The sequence below is a fragment of the Euprymna scolopes genome, chromosome 5, assembly GCF_053919585.1.
Source record: "Euprymna scolopes isolate OS-2025 chromosome 5, ASM5391958v1, whole genome shotgun sequence".
Classification (NCBI taxonomy): Eukaryota; Metazoa; Mollusca; class Cephalopoda; order Sepiida; family Sepiolidae; genus Euprymna; species Euprymna scolopes.
In genome coordinates this window covers 101,778,293-101,799,713 of record NC_136486.1, presented here as the reverse complement: position 1 = coordinate 101,799,713, position 21,421 = coordinate 101,778,293, and the positions used below count along the sequence as shown (strand labels likewise).

At 31.6% G+C, this 21,421-nt stretch overlaps 1 protein-coding gene across 6 annotated transcripts in view; it reads right to left on the bottom strand.

Annotated features, from left to right (window-relative positions):
- LOC145276940 (insulin gene enhancer protein ISL-1-like) overlaps window positions 1-21,421 on the bottom strand; it is a 224,936-nt gene that overhangs the window by 202,016 nt on the left and 1,499 nt on the right. For all 6 annotated transcript variants that reach the window (XM_080128434.1, XM_080128432.1, XM_080128433.1 and 3 more), the window contains exon 2: window positions 11,472-11,661. In XM_080128434.1, coding sequence (XP_079984560.1) covers window positions 11,472-11,661 — 190 coding nt within the window. The remainder of the gene's footprint in view (window positions 1-11,471; window positions 11,662-21,421) is intronic.

Here is a 21,421-nt window from a genome sequence, read left to right as displayed (position 1 = left end):
TTTCTAAAGAATCATAGTCAGTAATTTAGTACGGAAGTGGTTTTTGTATCAGAAAAATATCGGAATCATCACTAATAAGAACACGAAGAAATAAAAGAAAGAATAGAATCGATATATTCAATTGCATTGATCGTGTAATATACCGAGATATGAACATATTAACGAATCACAACTTATCAAGGCCAAAAGCCACTCAGGTGAAAAGTTAAAGAGTTAGATTGTTTAGTTGAATGATGCTAATGATATGTTTATGTTTATTAAATCGCCATAAGAAGCTCTACTTGTGTGCTGAGCACTGTTGATCTCATTAGGGGAAACCTAATAATTGGCCATAAAAGAGTTTACATTTTTTTTTTTTTTTTTTTACCAAAAAAATCAAAATAACTTGTAACAAATTCGCTCTAGTAAAATAAATGTTTATACGTTACGCGCGTGCGCACAAACACACACACACACACACACACACGTTTCGGAATTTCTGAGATGAGGATCGAGGTATTTTTGTATTACATTGATGTCGTGTCCGACAATTCGAAATAGGTTTCTTTAGAAAATTTGGATAGCTTATTAATTCCTATGCACACACGCACAAATAAGTTGAAATTTTGTGTGCGCAAATAGTGCTTAACATTTTTTAATAGTTTTAGAAAACATCCTATATATCTATCTACAAAGACAAAATTCGCTCGTCCATGGAATATTATTGCCACATCTGATGCACGAGCCACTAGTTTCTCTTTTAGACAGTCTCCAAAAACAGTCCCAAATCTAATAGTTTCCGCACTATCAGTCAAGTTCAAACCTCCGTCGCATCGCCGCAATGTTGCATCCCTATGCCACTTTTACAAGTACTTTAATGGAATGACCTCTGATAAACTCGTAGCACTTGTGGCCTCTCGATGAATATACCTCTGACTAACCCGACAAGCAACAAAAGTCCACCCCTTAACAGTTTAGGCCTATAGATGCTGAAAAAACACTTATACTCTAATAGTTTCTTCTATCTTACTGCTAGATTGGGAATTTTTATCCATGTGTTCTGCTTCTGACTGTACTAACTTGCAGATGTTTCAATTTAATGTGAACATATATCTCGCTGCTTAACCCCCCCCCCCCACAATCCTCTATAGTAGCTTCTCATATTCAAGTGGCGATACACCTTGTTTGGGGTAGAAAAGTCTATAAAAAAGAGCGGTAGTAATAATCCAATCTATTACAATCTTACAAACCGTTTCTATGTTAGTGCATTGTTGTTTCACGTAGAACTGGACTTTAATCGGGAAAATTACTACTCTATTTAATATCTTCTATATATGCCAGAGTTACGGAGTCGGAGCTTTTAGGAGTTCAAATCGAACTTGCAAGAATGCTAAGAGCACGAGTTGGACATTTTAACCGTTTTAATCTCTGAATATTGGACGACTTTAAAATAAGGAGACGAGGTCGGACATTATGCATTCTAACTCCGAAACCGTACATTTTTACTTCTTAAATTTTAACTCTGTCCTGAGCGTTTTCCTATTCCTTAGATATCACTCACTGTCTCTAAATAAATCTGAATTCAAGGATACGGAGTAACCAAATTTAATCCAAATGGAGACCGATCTGCGCGATCAAAAAAAAACATTCTTTTTATATACGTTTTTTGTGCAAGACAAAAAATGTCAATTGTTAACTTTTGGAGAAAACTTTTTTTTTTTTTTTTTTTTTACAAGGGTGTCACCACTTATCAAGGCCCAGAGGCCACTCGAGGATAAGGGTTAATAGGTATACATTAGTCATTGTGATTTTAGCATAGTAAACAGTGGGAATTTTGAAACTTGGATTACTTAGGGGGACGATTCAATTAGAACTTGTTCACATTGGACTTTTTTTTTTTTTTTTTTTAATTTAAACATTTAAAATTTAATTAAAAATGGTAGAAAAAGTTTTACATTATTCTGCTTTCTATATGAAAAAATTCAGGGTTTTATCTTTCTGGAAAAAAAGTTAATCAGAAATAATGGATTTTAATGTAATTTCGTTTTAAAAAACAGCTTGATTTTTCGGCCATTTTTGGCGGTGTCTATGAATCAGAACGGTTAAAAATTTATTACATCATATGTGATATATATAATTGAGAGAGAGAGAGATAGGGTGAGGGAAGGAGGCTGAAAGTTTTAAAGTTTTATTCCAATATAATAATAAAACGATTTTTTGAAACGGGCATATCTATGGATGTTAGGTGCAGATTTTCAGAGCGTGATCATTACGCTTCAAAAATTATGGCATACAGTTTATTATCTATTGTATTATAATATGAAAACGCTGCTTAACATAACCTGTAAACTATTAACTTTTTTATCTGCAGTATTTAATCAGAACTGCATTTATGAAGTTTTATTTATAAATAATTTATATAATGTTATCTTGAAATATCTCGATTATTTCGAGCGTTATATATGTGTGTGTGTGTGTGTATGACGACTTCATTTAATCACAAATTAATATACGAAAATATAATTTTATGCGAAAATTTTCAGTATTTACTTCAACAGTGCTCAATACATACGTAGAGCTAGGTAGTAAGTCATGAAATAAAATATGGCAATTAAGCTACACAGAATATTCCGCGTTCCTATCTCGTGAGAATTCGTCAGGCTTATGCTAATTCTCACGAGAATGAAACGCTGAATATTCTGTGTAGCTTAATTGCTATTATATATATATATATATATATATATATATATATATATATATATATATATATGTTTATGTTTTTCTATATACATTATTTATTCCTTAACTTATTAATCGATCATTAGGAATTTTGAAACAACTGTAGGCCATTATATATATATATATATATATATATATATATATATTATACACACACATACATACATACATACATACATACACATAAATAATTATTCTTTATGCTTACAGACACTAGTATTTCATTCTTACGCAATCGTGTAAAAAGTGTCAATTTTTTTTATTGGAGATTCGAACCTAGCCATGAAGCCACCATTTACTCAATTTGCTATGAGCAACCAAACATTTGCCCCGGGAAAGAAGGGAATTAACGAAAAAAACGCCAAATTCGGGCGGATACCATAGACAATCCAGAGTGTTCAAACGAGTGAAAATCGTAAACGTTGCATAAATGCCTTTTAATTTTTATATTGTAAGTCATACAGTGCCCATCCTTATGTATCCATCAATTATAAATTGAGAATTATAATCTATATATCTATAAAAGTGAACGTGTCTGTGTCTGTCTGTGTGTCTGTGTACATTTCCCTACGCAATAACTGTCAATTTTTAGTCTATAGACTCGAAATTTGAAATACCGGGTACTGAGATTTGGGAAAATCGATGTGACGGGTGTCAGCCAGAAATTTGGCTGTTAAGGGGTCAAATTTCAACGATTTGACTTTTAAGAACTCTACCAAACTCCTCCGACAATTTTGGGTCTAGACGCTTGAAATTTTAGATATAGGTTCCTTGAACGTGGATCTAACTTAATAAAGTGATTCGAGCCCGAAACTATAAATTTTAAGGGGTCATAATAGGGGTCAAATTAAAAAAAAAATTTACTCTTTTTTTTTTTTTTGCTCAGCATACACCTCCAAATACCCGGGCAACGCCGGGCTGAAATGCTAGTTGAATATAAATTGATAATTACAATTGAATACAGACACTAGCGTTTCATGCTTTCGCAAAACGAATGCTCGAAGTATACTATAAATTCAAGAAAATCTCTAAAAGTACATATTTAATATCAAATGATATATTTGATAAATTAAATAAAACGAATGTGACCCTAGTAGATGAAACATATAAAAGCGATAAGCACAATTTTACGAATTTGGAGAGAAAAAAAAATGTCAGCATAATTCGGAAAACGAAGCTAACAAAATTATTCGATTATCAAGGCTTCAGTCTTGCAGGTGTATTAATGATAATCGATAGCACTTTTTATGCATTTACTGAGAGGGGTAACCGCTCACTTTCCTGAAAATATCATTGTCAGAAAATTTATTTAAAAAAAAAAAAATTTAAGCGCTTTTGTCAGTTGCAACTGCAAGCCAATTCTTTTCGGTTATTCTTTTGATTCTCACTAATTAGTTCGAATGATAAGATAATGGTGTCTAAAACAATAGAATGTTAACGGTTCTGCTTTGTAGACAATACGCTTTTCACACAATATATAAAGAGAAAGAAAATCTTAATGTTTATATACTTATTATCAACTTCCTAGAGTGCTCTATTCTTTGTCGATGAGCTTTAGTCAATCATCTAAATACGTCATACACACTAGTCTAAGAATAGTATTGCTGCCACTAGGAATGCAAAAAAAAAAAAAGAAAAAAAGAATGCTTTCGTTTTGTTCGCAGTTAGCATTTCTTGTAGATGACCTTATGTAATTTAAAGAAATTTAGATTTAATATTAAATATATATTACGGAACATTATAACAGCATAGGTACAGTCGCTTTCGAATTCAGAGGGACATCATTTGACACTCCCATGCGGACTCGGCTCGGCCTTCCTTGATGACGGTAGCTTTAATCTGATCTTCTGTAATATATATATATATATATATATAATGGGGTAGCTTCAATGAATCCATATATATATATATATATATATATATACCACCTTTGTTGGGGGGGGGCAATTTTATAAGTTCCAAATCTCGGCGACTATCGATCAGAATTTAACAAATGAAGGATCGTTGGAATTGTGTAGTGGGCTATGAGATATTTGCCCTTAAGATCTCGCATTAAAGGGTCATTTATTATCCAGAGCCTATTTTTTGGGATCTTTTTACAGCTATAAAATGTCTCAAACGGTCATTTGTTTTCCTAGTTGTGCATATGGATTACAAAATATCTGATATTCCCCCCCAAAACCTCTGGCCTTGATGGAAGGTAGACTAAAACTTACTTTGGTTTAAAATGATCTGAAATAACAGCAAGAGGAGACTTGATTCCAAATATTTCTCATGTTATATCCTCGCTCTTTGGTTTTCATACATAAAGTAAATTTCACAGTATATAAGGAATATTTGAGACGAAATATTCATAATCGTACTCTTTCCAAAAGAGGGGATATATAACATATGAGAAATATTTGGAATCAAGTCTCCTCTTGCGGTTATTCCAGATCATTTGAAACCATAGCAGCCAGTTTTAGTCTCCTCTCCATCCAGGCTAGAAGTTTTGGGAATATATGACACTTCAGAATAATGAAATGCAATAAATCTACTAGTATGCAAATCCAGTGATTATCGGTTTTACAAAATATTGGCTGTAAAAATGTATAAAGACAATCCCACCTAAATAAAAATTGCTCAATATACCAGATAGAGCAAATAAATCAATTTAGTAATTTAAATTTTATGGAGGTGAAATAGTTGAATTTTAAACTTTAGAATTTTTATCGTATGCAATACAAATACATATGTATTGCATATAATAAAAATTGTAGATTTGAAATTCAACCATTTCACATCATAAAATTTACTAAATTATGATATATATCAGATGCAATTCACTGGGATACTATTTGGTTAAACAGGAGTCGGTATTTCATAACATTTTAAACAATTCTATGTGTGCGTGTGTGCATTTGAATGATAGGTGTTTGATTGACTGTCAGGCCTGGGTAAGATTGCACGTGTTAGTATTAAGGTTATATAGAACGCGGTTTGCTCGCCGCGGGCTGCTTAGTCGCCTAAAATCGCAGTTGACTAAGGGATCAGTGAAATACTCCACCATGAAGACTTGATAGTGTCGCGACACGTTGAAAATATATTGTAAGTCAGATAATGATCTCATATGTGACAGAGTGCGAACGTTTGCCGCGGCAAGGATTTTTCGCCGCCCCAACCCACATCAGCCGGCTATTGTTGAAGACGCCTTGGCGAGAAGCTATCTATTAACCCCATCATTTCATTTATGCGCCGACGGACCAGTCTTCTGCCTTAATAGTATACTATGGTATCTCAACACACACACACACACACACACACACACACAACCTTATTTTGATCTAGCCACAAACACACACAATAAATTCATTACTTATGTGCAGCTTTTAGCTGTGCTACTTTTTCTAAATAAATCACAGCTAAAACATGTATGCACATATGTAGCCAATAATGTTTTTTCTAAAATAAAAGAAAACCATACAATAATACAGCTCTACTTGTTAATAGGCATGCACATGTGTCTGATTATATACATACACACTAGAGTGAGGGACTCCAAAGTTTTCAAACGGATTAGGGGCATGCGACGAGGGTCAAAATTTAAAAAACGTGATCTGAACGTGTGTAATACCGTTTTGCTCTTTAGCTTTGCTTTTTAGTAAAACTCGTTCTGAAAACCCTCATTCTTTTAATCATTTTTAATGAATATTTTTACGTTTTATATATGAGCTCCGAGATCAAATTAAAGATGGTTGCTGACCAGATCTTGCCTGCAGGTCATAGTTTTGAGACGCCTACCTTAGAATACTCGTCCTAGGACGGGTAAGATTAATTCGCGAGTAGAACAGCTTTGCATTACTTTTGTATCCTCTTTACGAAGACTAAAATAAACACACATCCACATGTGCTGTATTTTAATGCATAATTAGTCTTGTCTATATTTTAGTCTTTTGCTATTTGTTTATCCTAAGGATTTCGGGATATGAATGCCATTCATTATATAATTTTTACAGCGATACTGAAAGACAGAATATTTTTCATTTAAAAGAAAAAAAAAAAGAAAAAAAAGAAAAACTTTCGAGAAATCTTTCATGGGCCGTTATTAGAAAGTTGTACTAGTGACGTAACGATTCAAATATTTTCCCCGGTTTCGATACAATTCCCGATTCTTTCTAAATCTCTAAATAGTTAACTATAAAATAGTTATTTTGTCGCGATTACAGTAAAAACGTTTCATGCGCATATATTTTCTTAAACGCAAAATTAGTTGTGAAGGAATAATCTACACATCTTAGTTTTGCTTGACATTTAAATCAATAAATATTTTATTATAACCATTAGCAGTGGAAGATTTTGTTCGGAACAAATTCAAATGAAAACAGATAATTAAAGGAATAGTTTTTGGGCATCGAAAAACAGGCACAAATTTTTAGATTCCCCATAAAACTTCCGATTTTTCCGATTCCCGGTTAATTATTTCAACATTAATATAGTGGAAAAAAAGCAATGTTGCTTAATTTGTTTATTATGGCATTTTATATTCTTTAACACTTCATCAGCAAAGGAATCCTTACATAGATCGATAATTTCTGCAGAACAGATTGTATACATTACAGATGGATAAAACGAAAACAATGCTTTTGTGAGTTAAACGAAGTTCGAAATTCTGTATGTAATATTCCTGTGTATTAATATAAGAAAAACAATATATATAAACGAGTTACTCACATATCTGTAACTCATCGATTTTCTATTAACCTCTTCAGATTTGATTGAAGATTGATTGAAGTTTATTTTAGAAGTAGGAGATTAGTTTTTCCCCCTACTGCGATTTTAGAAATTTTCGGCAACGTTTGAGCCTTTTTCAGTCAAGTATAAAAGTGTTAAAATAAGTAAACGAACACTAGTTAAAAAAAAAAAATAAAAAAGTAAATGTAAGAATGATGTTGTCTTTGTTTAAAAACTGATTTCACCTGTTTATTATTTTTCTTTTGTTTTACTTCGAGTGTTTTAGTCTATGTAAATATATATATATATATATAATATATATATATATATATATATATATATATATATGGCAGCATTTTTTCCTCTTAAAAGCATATTTCATGAAATAAAATAGACGTTTCTTATGTCTATTTTATTTTGGACCCTTTCCAACTTCCGATTAAGAGTCTTAAAGGAACTGGCTGATGTAATCGCCATATTTGTCGTAAGTCAGTACTTTCCAATCCTTCTGGATTCGCAGTAAGGGATAGATTAATTTAACTGGTTTGAACAATATATTAGATTACTCTGACAGACGTTAAAAATAAATGTTTAAATTTCAACAGCATTTCTCGCGGTTAAGGCCGGCCGAGACGGTTTGTTTCTTGTTAATGGAGTCAGAGATGGCTCCGTTGCTGGGATCGAATCTCCTTACCGGCAGTAATCGTGTAACCCTGTACTGACGATTCCCGAAAGGATAAAACGTTAGTGTCTGTAGGTATTTAAAATAAAATTATATTATATATACACACAGTAATAGTTACTAAATACCTACAGTCACTAGTGTTTCATTCATTTCGGGAATCATCAGTGCAGGGTGTCACGTTTACCGGCGGTCGGGAGATTCCAACCCGGCAAGTAATCTTTGACTCCATTAGCAAGGACCAAATCCCCATGGCCACCGTCAACCGCGAGAAACATCGTTGAAATTTAAACACTTATTTTTGTTTTAATGTCTTTAACGTATGTCAGAGTGATTTAATGATTATAGTGTCATGATTTCAGCATGCGAGCTAAAGTAAGCGGCTTTATTTCAAATGTATATATATTCCAAGCATGCTCCCGTGTAAATAAAATTAGGTCTCTTCGAAAAAAAAACAAAACAAAGATATACAGTAGTGTAATCATCATTTGCTTTATTAAATTCCGACCTATGCATTTTGTTTAATTATAAAAGATAATGGTCATTCGAAAAATTCCGAAATAACGAAAGCCATAAATAGATATGTATGTATATATATATATATGTATATATAATTTATGATTTTTTTTTTTGTGCGGCAATATTTATGTATTTAATTCTATAGTGAACACTTCAGTAACAGATTTTTAGAACATGTTTAAACACCTGCTTTCGTTCAATTTTTTAATTCTACGATGCAGAAATATCTCATTTCAAAAATGTCCCTTACAAAAAACTACCTTCATATTTGACACGACCCTTGTTTTTTGCTATTATTATTACAAACCCATATAAAGAAAGAAAAGAAAAAGAGCGTTGTGAACAAATGAGTAATTACTTCTGGTATCTACTAATATCGAATTCAGTTTAGACTGGACTAAAAGTACATAAATTATGTTAAAATATATATATATATATATATATATATATATATATATATATATATTAGTAATCGCTCCAAACAACGCATGAAACCACTTAATTTAAGGAGCTAAAAATAAACACGAAAAGGTAAACCAAAAGAAAAAAAAAGACAACGATAAGTGTTTGATGGCTAGATTGAAAACAGCAATACTTTCCCCTTTGTCAGAAACATCGGTCATGAAATGTGAGGACTAAATGACAATATCAGGGAGCGAGAGAGTTAACTTTCTACTATTAATATTTAAGGCCAAGTATATATCTATAAAGTCATGCAACTGGTACACAACCTTATATATAGTAGTGGTGGGACGATGGCAATATAATTTTCGATTGTTTTAAATTACTTTATTCTGATGCAATTACCGATTCCGGTTCTTTTACAATTCCTTAACATATAGTTGTAGACTTATTTGATTTTCTATGCAGATTACCGTAAAAAAAACAAAAACAAAAAAAAAAAAGCAAAAAATACGTATCATATGCATATAGTTTCACAATCGTAAACGAAACATTTTTGGAATCTTCTATACATATTAATTGCATTAGTAGGGTAACCGTTAATTGGCATCGAATATTAACCATTTTAGCTTTAGTGCCAGCAATGGAAAATTAAGTTTTAAACAAAATAAAATAAAAACAAATTTCAATTAAAGGAATCGTTTTTGGCATTAGAAAATAAACACTATTTTGTCCAATTTCGAGGATTCCGATACCCCAAAAATGTCCGGATCTTTTTTATTCCAGATTCTGATTAATCGTCCCAATACTAATATATATATATATGTGTGTGTGTGTGTGTGTGTCCCTCGAACCAGTTGCATGTCGGAGTCTCATGATGTTCGGGCCAATTTCTTATTTCTGTTCGTAATTGGCGTTGTAATTTTATTTGTTTGGAAAAAGAACATCAATACTTTCAAAATAACCCTAATTGATTAAAAATTAAAAATATCAAATCAAACAATCGATGATTTATTTTAATTTGGATCAAATTTCAAAGGATTACTTATGCGTTAACTCGCCGAAATCTTGGGTTCGATTTTAAGTGGACCTCCTCGAAAACTTCTAAAACATCAAGATTTTTATGACCGTCCAAAATCTACATATGGTTTCGATAAATTTTCGTTTTCAGATCTGTTTAATATGCAAATGCTTCTACTGAATTTACCGATCAATTGTGCGTACCCCGCTTCGATGAAGATGATAAGATTTAACAGAATGGTTTCCTAAAACCGAACAGGACCATATTCTACTCCAAGGGGGTATCACATCAAAGCAATACCATTTTGCAGAAACATACTATACTTTGATAGTTATACAAAATGCCGAATCACTGATCTTAACGAACTTTCAACGGTAAGATGACTTGCATAAGGTCGCTAAACCTATGTAACATCAGCTCCTAGGAGGAGACACAGGGGAAGGATAAAAGTAGTCAAAAAACTGACCCGTCGGCACTTTGTGTTTAGGCCGCTTCAAGCGATTCGCAAGAAGTTAAACACGGGTTTTTATAGCACATAAAAAACACATACAGATGGTGGATAACACAGATGCCGATTAGGTGTTAATATTGATACTGTATATTTGAGTAAAGTAAAGAAAGGTGTGTATAATTGGGATTATTCGGACTAATGTGGGGTAACAGGTATAAGTGCCAAGTATTAATCAGTTCTAAGTGACAGTGTTCTGGAGGTTGAAGGTTCAGTTTTCAGTGTGGGCGATACTGAAAATAAATTTACGAATTAAAACGTCTACTAAAGGCTGACGGAATGAAAGCAAGCTAACCCCCGTGGGTTAAATAAAGTATTCCATTCAAAAAATTCCCTACAATTTCCAGGGTTCGATAAGATGCACCTGGAGAAGGTGGGGGATTACATTGACAGAAACTTTGTGAAAATAACCAGAATGAGAAGTAGTTTGAATAATCCAACTTATACAGATTATAAAAACTAATTATATAAAAAAAAGATAGAATCCTGAAAGGAAAATTCGTATTAGGATTATTCGTACAGTAGTGCGCAATGTCTGACGTAACGGATAAAGTGCTTAGTTAATTTAGTTGTAAATTACACTTTTCTAGAGGTTGAAGGTTCAATCTTCAGTGCGACGTTCAAGATATAATTGCGAATTACTTAGTAGTTTTACTTGACCATGGTTGGCGGAAGTAGTACCTGCTATTCCTGTTGGTTGAATAAAGAGGTCCGTTCTAAGTTCTCAAGTTCAACAGAAACAATCTAGGGTTCGACACGATACACCTGAAGACAGGATGTTTCAGCGACCGAACCGTTTTTGAAAATTACACTTAAGATGATAGCAGTGGTTCGAGCAATCCAAATAATGCGAATGATTCCTCATCTAATAAATTCTGAAAACAAATTTAAAAATTGCTTTTTCGACTTACCTGACGTAGTCTCGTTTGCAGTACGTTTTGCCGTCCCTCACAAAGCATGTACAAGTTTCGTCCAAATATTGTTCGCAGTCGGCACACTTGAGACACGAGGCGTGCCATTCTAAGTCCGGGGCAACCCGTAAAATATATTGGTCATGAATCTGCGAACCGCAACCCACACACATCGATACCCGTCGCTTTTCTAGAAACCGACGGGACAGTTGGTAATTCATTTTTTTTTTTAACGGGTTCGACGAATTAAAAAAAAATCATTTTTGTTGAGATGGTTGATGGTCATGGGAGGGTGAAAAGAAAAGAGAAAGAAAAAATATGAGTATGTGGAAAAGAGAAACATATCTTTTCAAAGATTAAGATCTAGTTGTTGGTTGTCTATGGTTTAGAAAGATTATTAAAATTATAAATATTAAAGTATAATATCTATACTTTGCACTGAAGAGAACCTCATTGCTCGAAAAATATGCAATATGAACCAATAAAGTAAATTTAGCAATTGAAACATTTCACTAAAAGACACGATATAAAAGATTAAATAGAACTATAAAAAGGCAATAGATAACATTACCATATTGGGTTCCATCATTCTATTTTACGATTATATAGCAAGACAAATATATTATTTAAAATATATTATACACATAAAAATGCATTTATATATATATATACACACACACACACACACACACGTTTAATTATAAAGACATATTTATACACACAAGTTCAATGATAAAATATTTATGCACACACGTGTGATTATATAGAAATATATTTATACACACACGTTTAATTATAGAGAAATATATTTATACACACACGTTTAATTATAAAGAAATATAGGCGGACCTGAACGAGAATATCCCCCCGCCCCTAATTTTAACCGGTATTTTGCAATTAGTATTTTTTATGACCCAACTCAACGTAGTATAAACACTCCGAACCTCCCATGTTAAAAACGGCTTTCGGAATAAACACCCCCAACCTTGAAAACTATATTGCATAAAAAAACTATAAAAATACTATAAAAATATATATTCTCGCTTAGGTCCGCCGAAATATATTTTCATGTATATTTCAATAAATTCGGTACTTATGCAGAGAGTGATCCGTGCTGAAATAACGTTATTTAAAAAGCCATTCTTAACATGGGGAGGGTGTTTTGTACCCATTCTGTACTTTAACCTTACAATTGAATAAAAAACAACTTTAAACGTGGAAATACGATTTAAAAAAATAGCGCGGATCACTCTCTGCATTAGCACCATAATTTTTTATTTTAAAATTTCCATAATAAATTAAGATCAATAAAAAAAATTAATTTACACTTGTAAAGCATGTGCATGGAAAATAAACCGAAGCTGCATTTCCATGACTCACTTTATTTTGGTAGTTTTATAATTTGTCTTGCGAGTTACGTTGATTGGTAGAAATTCAAACAACTCATCAGAGGCATTCATGTTGCTCGGAAAAAAAAGGGATAAAATTGGTGGAGGGAAAGAAATCCAAGACGACTTACACTAGTAATAAAATAAAACGAGTGATGTTTTGTTTTTGTAAATTAATTTTAATGTGTTTCATAAAGAAATCTAACAGTGCTCAATGATATTAGAACCATGATATTTATTTATTAATGACGTTACATAAGATCAGACCAAATAAACAAGGATTGTAACTGATGATACCATGTTATTTCACCTGCTCTTTAACACACACACACACACACAGAGTAAATCCAATTAGAGTGTCATAATTACAGAGCAATATTAAAAAAAAGTAAAGCTCTTAAATGACAATACACTTAAATGTATATTCCGTCTGAAGATTCTGCGATGACCGAATCAAATAATTTATCAATTAAAAAAAAAAAAATTAACGTGCTTTTTTTTAGGTTTTCTAAACTTTATTGCAGGCACCTTTATATAAATTCGGTTTCCATGTTAAGTTGATTCAACATCCACACTGATATATATAATTATGACTATAATTATTTTTAAATTTGAATATTTGGTAATTTTTTTATATATATAGGCTCATACTTTTTTTTTTACATTAAATGATAAAATATATTAATGCACCTTCCAAGTGACTATCTGGGATATATGCATGCAACTTGTGAATCGAATTTAATTTATAAAAACAGACCAAATATGTAGCATTAAAGAGATTATGAAAAATATTAATTTCAAGGTTTTTAATTATAATCATTTTATATATATATATATATATATATATATATTTTACACGGTGATCACCACTTATCAAGGCCCGGAAGCCACTCAGGGATAAGGGTTATTGCAAGCACATTACGTTAGTGTGGAGATTTGAAGTTAATATATATATGCGAATACAACACTGGTTTTACAAATTGTTTTTTTTTTTTTAATCCGTTCTAGTAAACCTAAAATGTAGGTAGTTTACCATAAAAAATAAGATTACACACACACACATATATATATATATATATATATACATGCAAAGTAAAAAATATACTCTGCGAGGTATATATATATTGTAACCCTGACGTTTACAAATTTTAAAAGTTAAAATTATTCGTTTAGCAATACATTCACGTTAAACGATTTGATTATTATATCGAATCCTACGTAGCATATATCTATATCAAATAAGACAGCGAGAAAAATACGTATACAAGTCTTCATTAAATGTTGAATAAGTCAATTATTATATTATGTATCCTATCGTGATTAAAGACAAGAAAGTGCAAATCTATTTTAAGGGCAAATATTTTGCGTTACCATAAATAAAGGAGACGATATATTTTCACTGTGATTGTTTTTCAAATGAAACATACTTCAGGCTAATATATATTTTTAAAACTATTCAAATATTTTATTAATAAAGTTAGTTTGGTTTAAAAAAAAAAAAGCTTGTAAAAATTAATTGGACATAATTATTTCAACCATATTTAGATCATAAAAATAAAACAAGAAACATTCAAATTTTATACTCAAGCATTTTTTTTTTAATTTAAGATATACAAAAAGAATTTTTATTGGTGTCCGTTTATGAGTGGGGCATTTTAGTTTATTTAGAAATTAACATTTGATATAGATTTCATTTTATGAAATAAAATTAAATTATCCGTTTTGGATTCGAATTTTTCGAAATGGATGTTACCTGGGTTTAAATGCGAAATGTTCAAATTAGACATTTTACAAAACTTTGATTCTCGTATACTATTTAAAATGTAAACGATTAAATAAATAAATGAACGAAACGCTAAACGTAGCTGCATTGTCCTTAGTCGGAGGAAGAGAACACTTAATTCGGGTAAATTATTTTTGTTCCATTCAGAGCACCTGTAAAGGATGCTGGATATCATCTATATAAAACAAACGACTTTGTATATAACTTCGCCCTATCTTGGAATTAAAATAAAGAGCTCTGATGGTTACTTAATTTAGATCTTCGAAACATTGTCGGGGTCACTTATAGAAAGGTATAGATCAAAGCCTCCGACTCTTCAATTCAAGAATGCCAATTTTTTAGGCCTGTGAATTGTTTATTAAATGGTTACAGCTAAAAGGATATCGGCTTGAAAAAATATATATGTATTTATTTTTGTGTTTATAGCGAAAGTTCTGATGTGGAAACTCATAACCAGGTCATATGGGGGCAGTAGTGCACTAAGTCCCTATATCTAAATAGTGAATAAGTCGTTTACGACACAGATTAACACCTGGATGTGCCAAGTTCAAATCCAGTTCTTTCTACAGAAACTTTCAGAACCCAAGAAGATGGCAAATTAAATATCATTAAATGCCGCATGTTAGTACGTAAAGGATTAACGGCGCTTAAGAGGACAGTAGCCATAATAAATTAAAGTAATCATATATATATATATATATATATATATATTATATATATATATATATATATATATATATATAAAGCAGGATAGGTTTAGTATTTTTTTTTATTTAGTGTAAAATGTTTATTCAGTTTGAAAAACATGTAGTGTCGAGCATTACACGAGCGCAGGAAAAATGACTCATTGGTATCACATGTCTTTGATATCTCGACAATGATTACAAAGATACATAAATATATATTTGTTAGAAATCCAGGCAATAAATGTTCGTCACATTTATTGGTTCGGTTTCTATTTTGAATAAATAATTTTTAACACATTGTCGAGACTTCAAAACTATAAGTGATACCACGTGGCCAATTTTCTCTTGTGCTTGCGTTACGCTCGGCACTTGTTTTCCGAACCTAAAAACATTTTACATTAAATAAAAACACTAACACCTTATCCAGCTCGATAGAGTAACTTAACTTTTATACTATTTGTTATTTGATTTTGTTTTTGACAACTTTTTCGAATTTCTATGCATTGTAAAACAAACCCATATATATATATCTCATTTATGTTAGAGTTTTGCTTTGAAAAGGTAAGAAACCCTATTTACTTGTCTTTCAATAAAGGCAAAATTAGACAAGAGGTCGGATTTTTATGGGGGCGATATCAAAAACTTGGACATTTTTTTTTTTTTTTTTTTTTTTTTTTTACAACTGGGCTAGCGCATAAAGGCCCGGAGGCCACTTGAGGATAAGGGTTAATGTGCGCATTGTAATCGTTGGGACTGTTACGTAATTATCATTTGTAGAAGAAATTTGGAATAATTCGATTATTTACGAGAACGGTTGAATAAGAACTTGTTTACGTTGGACTTGAAGATAATCATAGTGTAGTCAGCTGGAAAGCAGACCAGCGGAACAGAATTGGTTTCGGTTATAGCTGACCCCCCCCCCAAAAAAAAACAACCCTCAAGTTTATCTCTCTCATATATATATATATATATATATATATATATATATATGCACACACAACTATTTCATAAGTTTTGGTTTCGATTCAATCTGATGCCAAGTCGTGAATATATATTTTTATTTTTGAAATCGCAACTTTATAAATATAAAAATCGATAGAACATTATAATAATATACACGAAATCTGCAAGAATTCAATACCATATTTAAGCATACTTTACGACCGGAATACGCCGGGCGTCCCTGCTAGCTTAGATAAATACTTTTGAAGTTTTAACAAAAGAGCTACAATAATATCAGGACGTCTCCATTTACGCTGAACATCTACAGAATGCCAACATCAATATATTACATATGAATCCGCTGTGTAATTTTGACAGGTCCTGCTAGTTCAAACATTATTTTAAGATAGTTGGGTGATGTCACTAAATCTAGTATTGAGTTGATTGCGAGAAAAAAAAATATTGTAGACATTAAAAATGTTTTTTTTGTTTCTGTTAAATATCATTACATAAGGAGTCATTTCGAGTCTATATTTTAAGCTTCTAAAAACGAGAAATACACGATTTTTATATGAAAACATTACTTAAAAAACAAACATGGCCGATATAAAGGGTCTGCAAGACGGTCATGTTATTTAATAATATTTAACAAAACTATTAATACCTACACAATCTTTTTACTCGCAATCAAGTCAATTCTAGATTTAGTAACATTACCGATTGCTGCAGACCTTAATCATTTCAAGTGTGCCCCCCCCCACTAATTGCGAATGAAGTATTGTTAATAGTTATTTTCCTTCTAACGAGGGTAAAGTTAGACACAAGGTCATTTTTTTTTATGTGGGGTAAATCCGGTTCTCCCAAAAGGAGCACTGGATTGGAACAAAAATAAATAAAATTGTCTCGGTCTAGAAGGATTACTTCAGTGACCGCTGACAGAAGAGTCTACGAGAAGAGATACAAAGTTTCTATCAAAAAAGGCTAATAGTGCCCGTTGCAAACTTACTGTTGCATATCTGTGCAAAACCGCGATTAATCAATATTTACATGTTGAGCTTCATATTCCGTTTGAAATTGATTCCCATAATTAGTTACACATGAAAATTTTTAGATAAAAAGAAAACAACTCTTGTTGGTATTCATACTACCCTGATGAAATTAAGTTATTTAGAAAGCCATTCTTAACATTGGGAGGGGAGATTAAAAATTCTGTACTTTTACCCAACATTATCGTAAAACTTGAATTTAACTTGAAAATACAATTTAAAAAAATAGCACAGTAACATAAGTGCATAAGCACCCTCTTGTTTGTTTAGTACTCTGCAATTTATGGAGAGTGCTGACTGATGGACCTTACTATTTAGAAAAACCGTTAACTATTCTGTACTTTCAGTTATGAATTTAATAAGATATCGTAAACATTGAATTTAAACTTGAAAATCTTATAAAAATAGCATGTTACCTAAACTGCAGACGTGCTATTCCTTTTCACCTGAACACGTCCAATGCCTGCCTGTCTGTCTCTCTCTCTATATATATATCAAAACGAGGTTTATGGCTTAGTTTTGATGCATTTAAAAACCTAATGTGTTACATCTTGTGAGGTTTAAAAATCGCAGGTACTAGTAATTATTCATTTTTTTTAACCGTCTATAACAGATATGGAAAATAAATGACGGCAATGTGTACAATGCATTTAAAGTTTCTAGATGCAGTAGTAATATACAAAGCAACAAAGATACATATAAACAATGCGCTAATACATTCGTGTTTCAGCGGTTGGTTTTAACTTTACGATTACTTCGATAATCATACTCTTTTCTGAACAACAAAAAGAGTTCAATTATTATTCATTATAATCAAATAGGACCTTTGTGTTCTCGTCTTGCGACTCAAATCTATTTCTCTTATAGAATGTGTAAAATAACAATGAATTTGACCCTCGCACTTTTATAGAAAATGTATTGTCTACAAGCGATTTTTTTTAAATTAAAGTGTTTTGGGCCGTTATATATAAATAAAATCGATTATAAATTAGTTTTCATTCAGTGCTTATGATTCAATGTTATCGTGCTCTTAAAGTTAAATGAAAATACAGAGCATTTATAAAAAAACTCCCTCCCAATGTTAGGAATAACTTTCTAAATAATTACGTTATTTCAGCACGGTCACACATGCGTAAGTACGGTTCGTCATTTTTTTTTGTACTTATGCATTTATGTTACCGCGTTGGAATAACATTATTTATAAAGCCATTCTTAACATGGGGAGGTAGTGTTTTGTAACTATTCTGTACTTTCACCTAATAATTTAATAAAAACGAAATCGTAAAACATGAATGTAACTTTAAAAAACTATTTTAAAAAATAGTACGATAACACAGGTGCATGGAGCATAAAATTTTTCTGCGTTGTGGAAGCTGAAAAGATCTGTTTGATATCGAAATGAATTTAAATATATTTCTTTCTAGTTGTTATTGACACAAGGCTTAATAAATGCTTAAGAGCATTTTGTTTTCTGAAGGAGGTAGCTACTGTCACACAAACTCAGGGTTAGAACAAGTAATATAAAAATACAGGAGAGGGAGTCTATGAACTTACAAAACTTTAATTTCTGTACAATCGGACGACACTTGTACACATTTAAAATTATATTGGAATTAAAATTACTTAAGAATACGGACTGTGCTGAAAAAGAGTTAATTAGGAACTCGTTTCAAAAATTGGAAAGGGAGAGCGTTTATTTTCTGTACTTTCATCTAACAAGTTAATAAAACATTTTCAAATTTAAATTTGACGCCATCTAAAAACAGCACGATTTGTTTTCTGTGTCAAATTACGTTTAAATTCAGAGTCATCCTTAAAAAAAGATAACAATTATGGTACTGCGTAGTATAAAAACTCCCAACCACCCCATATTAAGAACTGCTTTCGGAATAAACACCCTCCCAACCTTCATGTTAAGAACAGTTTTTGAGGTTGGGGTGGCGGTGTTTATTCCGAAAGCCGTTCTTAACGTGGGAAGATCGGGGTGTTTATAATACGCTGAGGCGAGGCAAGGCACGTCGTAAAAAAATTACCAAAATTATAATTTGAACTGAACTTGCCGCAGATCATAAACAACATTTTAGGGTGATTATCGAGACGTCCTCGGCGTTCAAAACTCGAAAACCGTGCATTACCTACAGCGCCTGGTATCTCAAAATTATCACATCTAAATATTCAACATTATGTAACTTTGGTGATCTTACGAGATCCGGTATGACAAAGTTATTATTGTTAAACATAGCTTTATATAATTGGAAAGTAAATCTACAATGATAGTTTTAATAAAAATGGTTAAAGATTGGGTAAATATTAGGCCCCGTGTTTATGTATAGAATGGGTTTCGAAATACCGTTATTATTTAAAAGACCTTTGGTAAATATTATGCTCTTACAAAGCTTAATTTTTGTTAATATATACAAACATTAAAAGAGTAAACGTCCCAGTAAAGCTAGAATTCCTCGAACAGGACACTTCTGGACCACTTTCAGGTCTCATTACGAAGTTTAAAATCACGGTGTAATTATACTAAAAAATGAAAAAAATTATCACGATAAAATCTTTATTAAAATTCGCACAAGTTAATTGCATAATTTGGAAAATAAAAAATGTTTGAATTTTAAAGCGAGCTTCTTTTACAGAACATTACTACAAAAAAAATGTTGTCAACAAATATATAACAAATAAATGTTATCAAAGGCAAGATAACTTACTCTTCTACCTATCTGGAAAAGTTTTTAATGTGTTTACTCACTTTAAAACGTTTATTTGGCCCGAAACAAAGTGTCTTGCGTAAAGTGAAAATAAACAAGTGGCCGCGAACTGACACCTAAATATTTTAAGTTTCGATAATGACTTACAAATAAAAATTACTGTAAATATGTTAACGTGACATTTTATGGAGTAGGTTTCTAACAGTATTTTGTTTTATTTTTAAGTTATTATCAAGACTTCAAATATTTAGCTGTCGAATCGCGGCAAGTTTTGTTCTCGCCAAACGCTCAACACTATTTTTTCTTTGGATCAAATAAACGTTTTAAAGTAAGTAAAAACAGCTAAATAAAGAGAGTAACGTATCTTGTCTTTGATAACATTTATTTGCTATATGTTTTGGCCACCTCATACTTTTTTCGAACAGAGGTATATTGTAAAACAAACCTTTTAAGGTTTATACTTAAGGGTGTCTTAAATTAATGTAATCTTGCTTAATTGGTGTCTAATGATTATGAATTAAATTTATGTAAATATGAAATATTGGTGCTACTGCATTTACTGATCCGCGCTATTTTTTTTAAATCGTATTTCCAAGTTTAACAGTTTGGGTTTTTATTCAATCGTAAGGTTAAAGTACAGAATAGGTACAAAACATCCTCCCCATGTTAAGAATGGCTTTTAAAATAACATTATTTCAGCACGGATCAATAGGTGCATGAGTACCGAAATATTTGAATTTGAAAACAGATTTCACTCTCTCTCTCTCTCTATATATATATATATATATCACAAACTGAAGTTTGAAGAATATTAATTGATACAGAACTGCCATTGTTATAATTTTTAAAAAGTAAGATATCTGAATTTTAACACTTCAGAATCCGTTCTTTTTTCTACAAACTTAAGTTAAACTAAACATAGCAAACATTACGAAAATTTACGCCTAGCATCTGGGTAACAAATTCGTAAGGATCAGTCGATTAGTTTAGGAGTGAATCCTTCACGTATAAATACTTAAACATATCAGTGCTTTTGTATTTCTGCTGCCGTACTATTTTTAAAGAAAATAATATTTAAGTTTAAAGTTTTTACGATATCGTTTTTTTAAATTAAATTGTTAGCTGAAAGTCAAAATACTTACAAAACACCCTCTTCTCCCTATGCTAAGAATGGCTTCCTAAATAATAGCACCATTATATGAGCACAGTTCAATTAGTGCATAAGTGCCAACATATCAATAGATAACAGTTAATTTGTCCTTAGTTAATGTTGGGCAATTTCTTATAAACAAAGGTTATTTTTTTAGGTGTGCTTATTAGCGGTCCCCTTTTTGGGGGCGGAGGGGGGAGCAAATAAATAATAATAGAATAGATTATATAACAGTTCACGATAA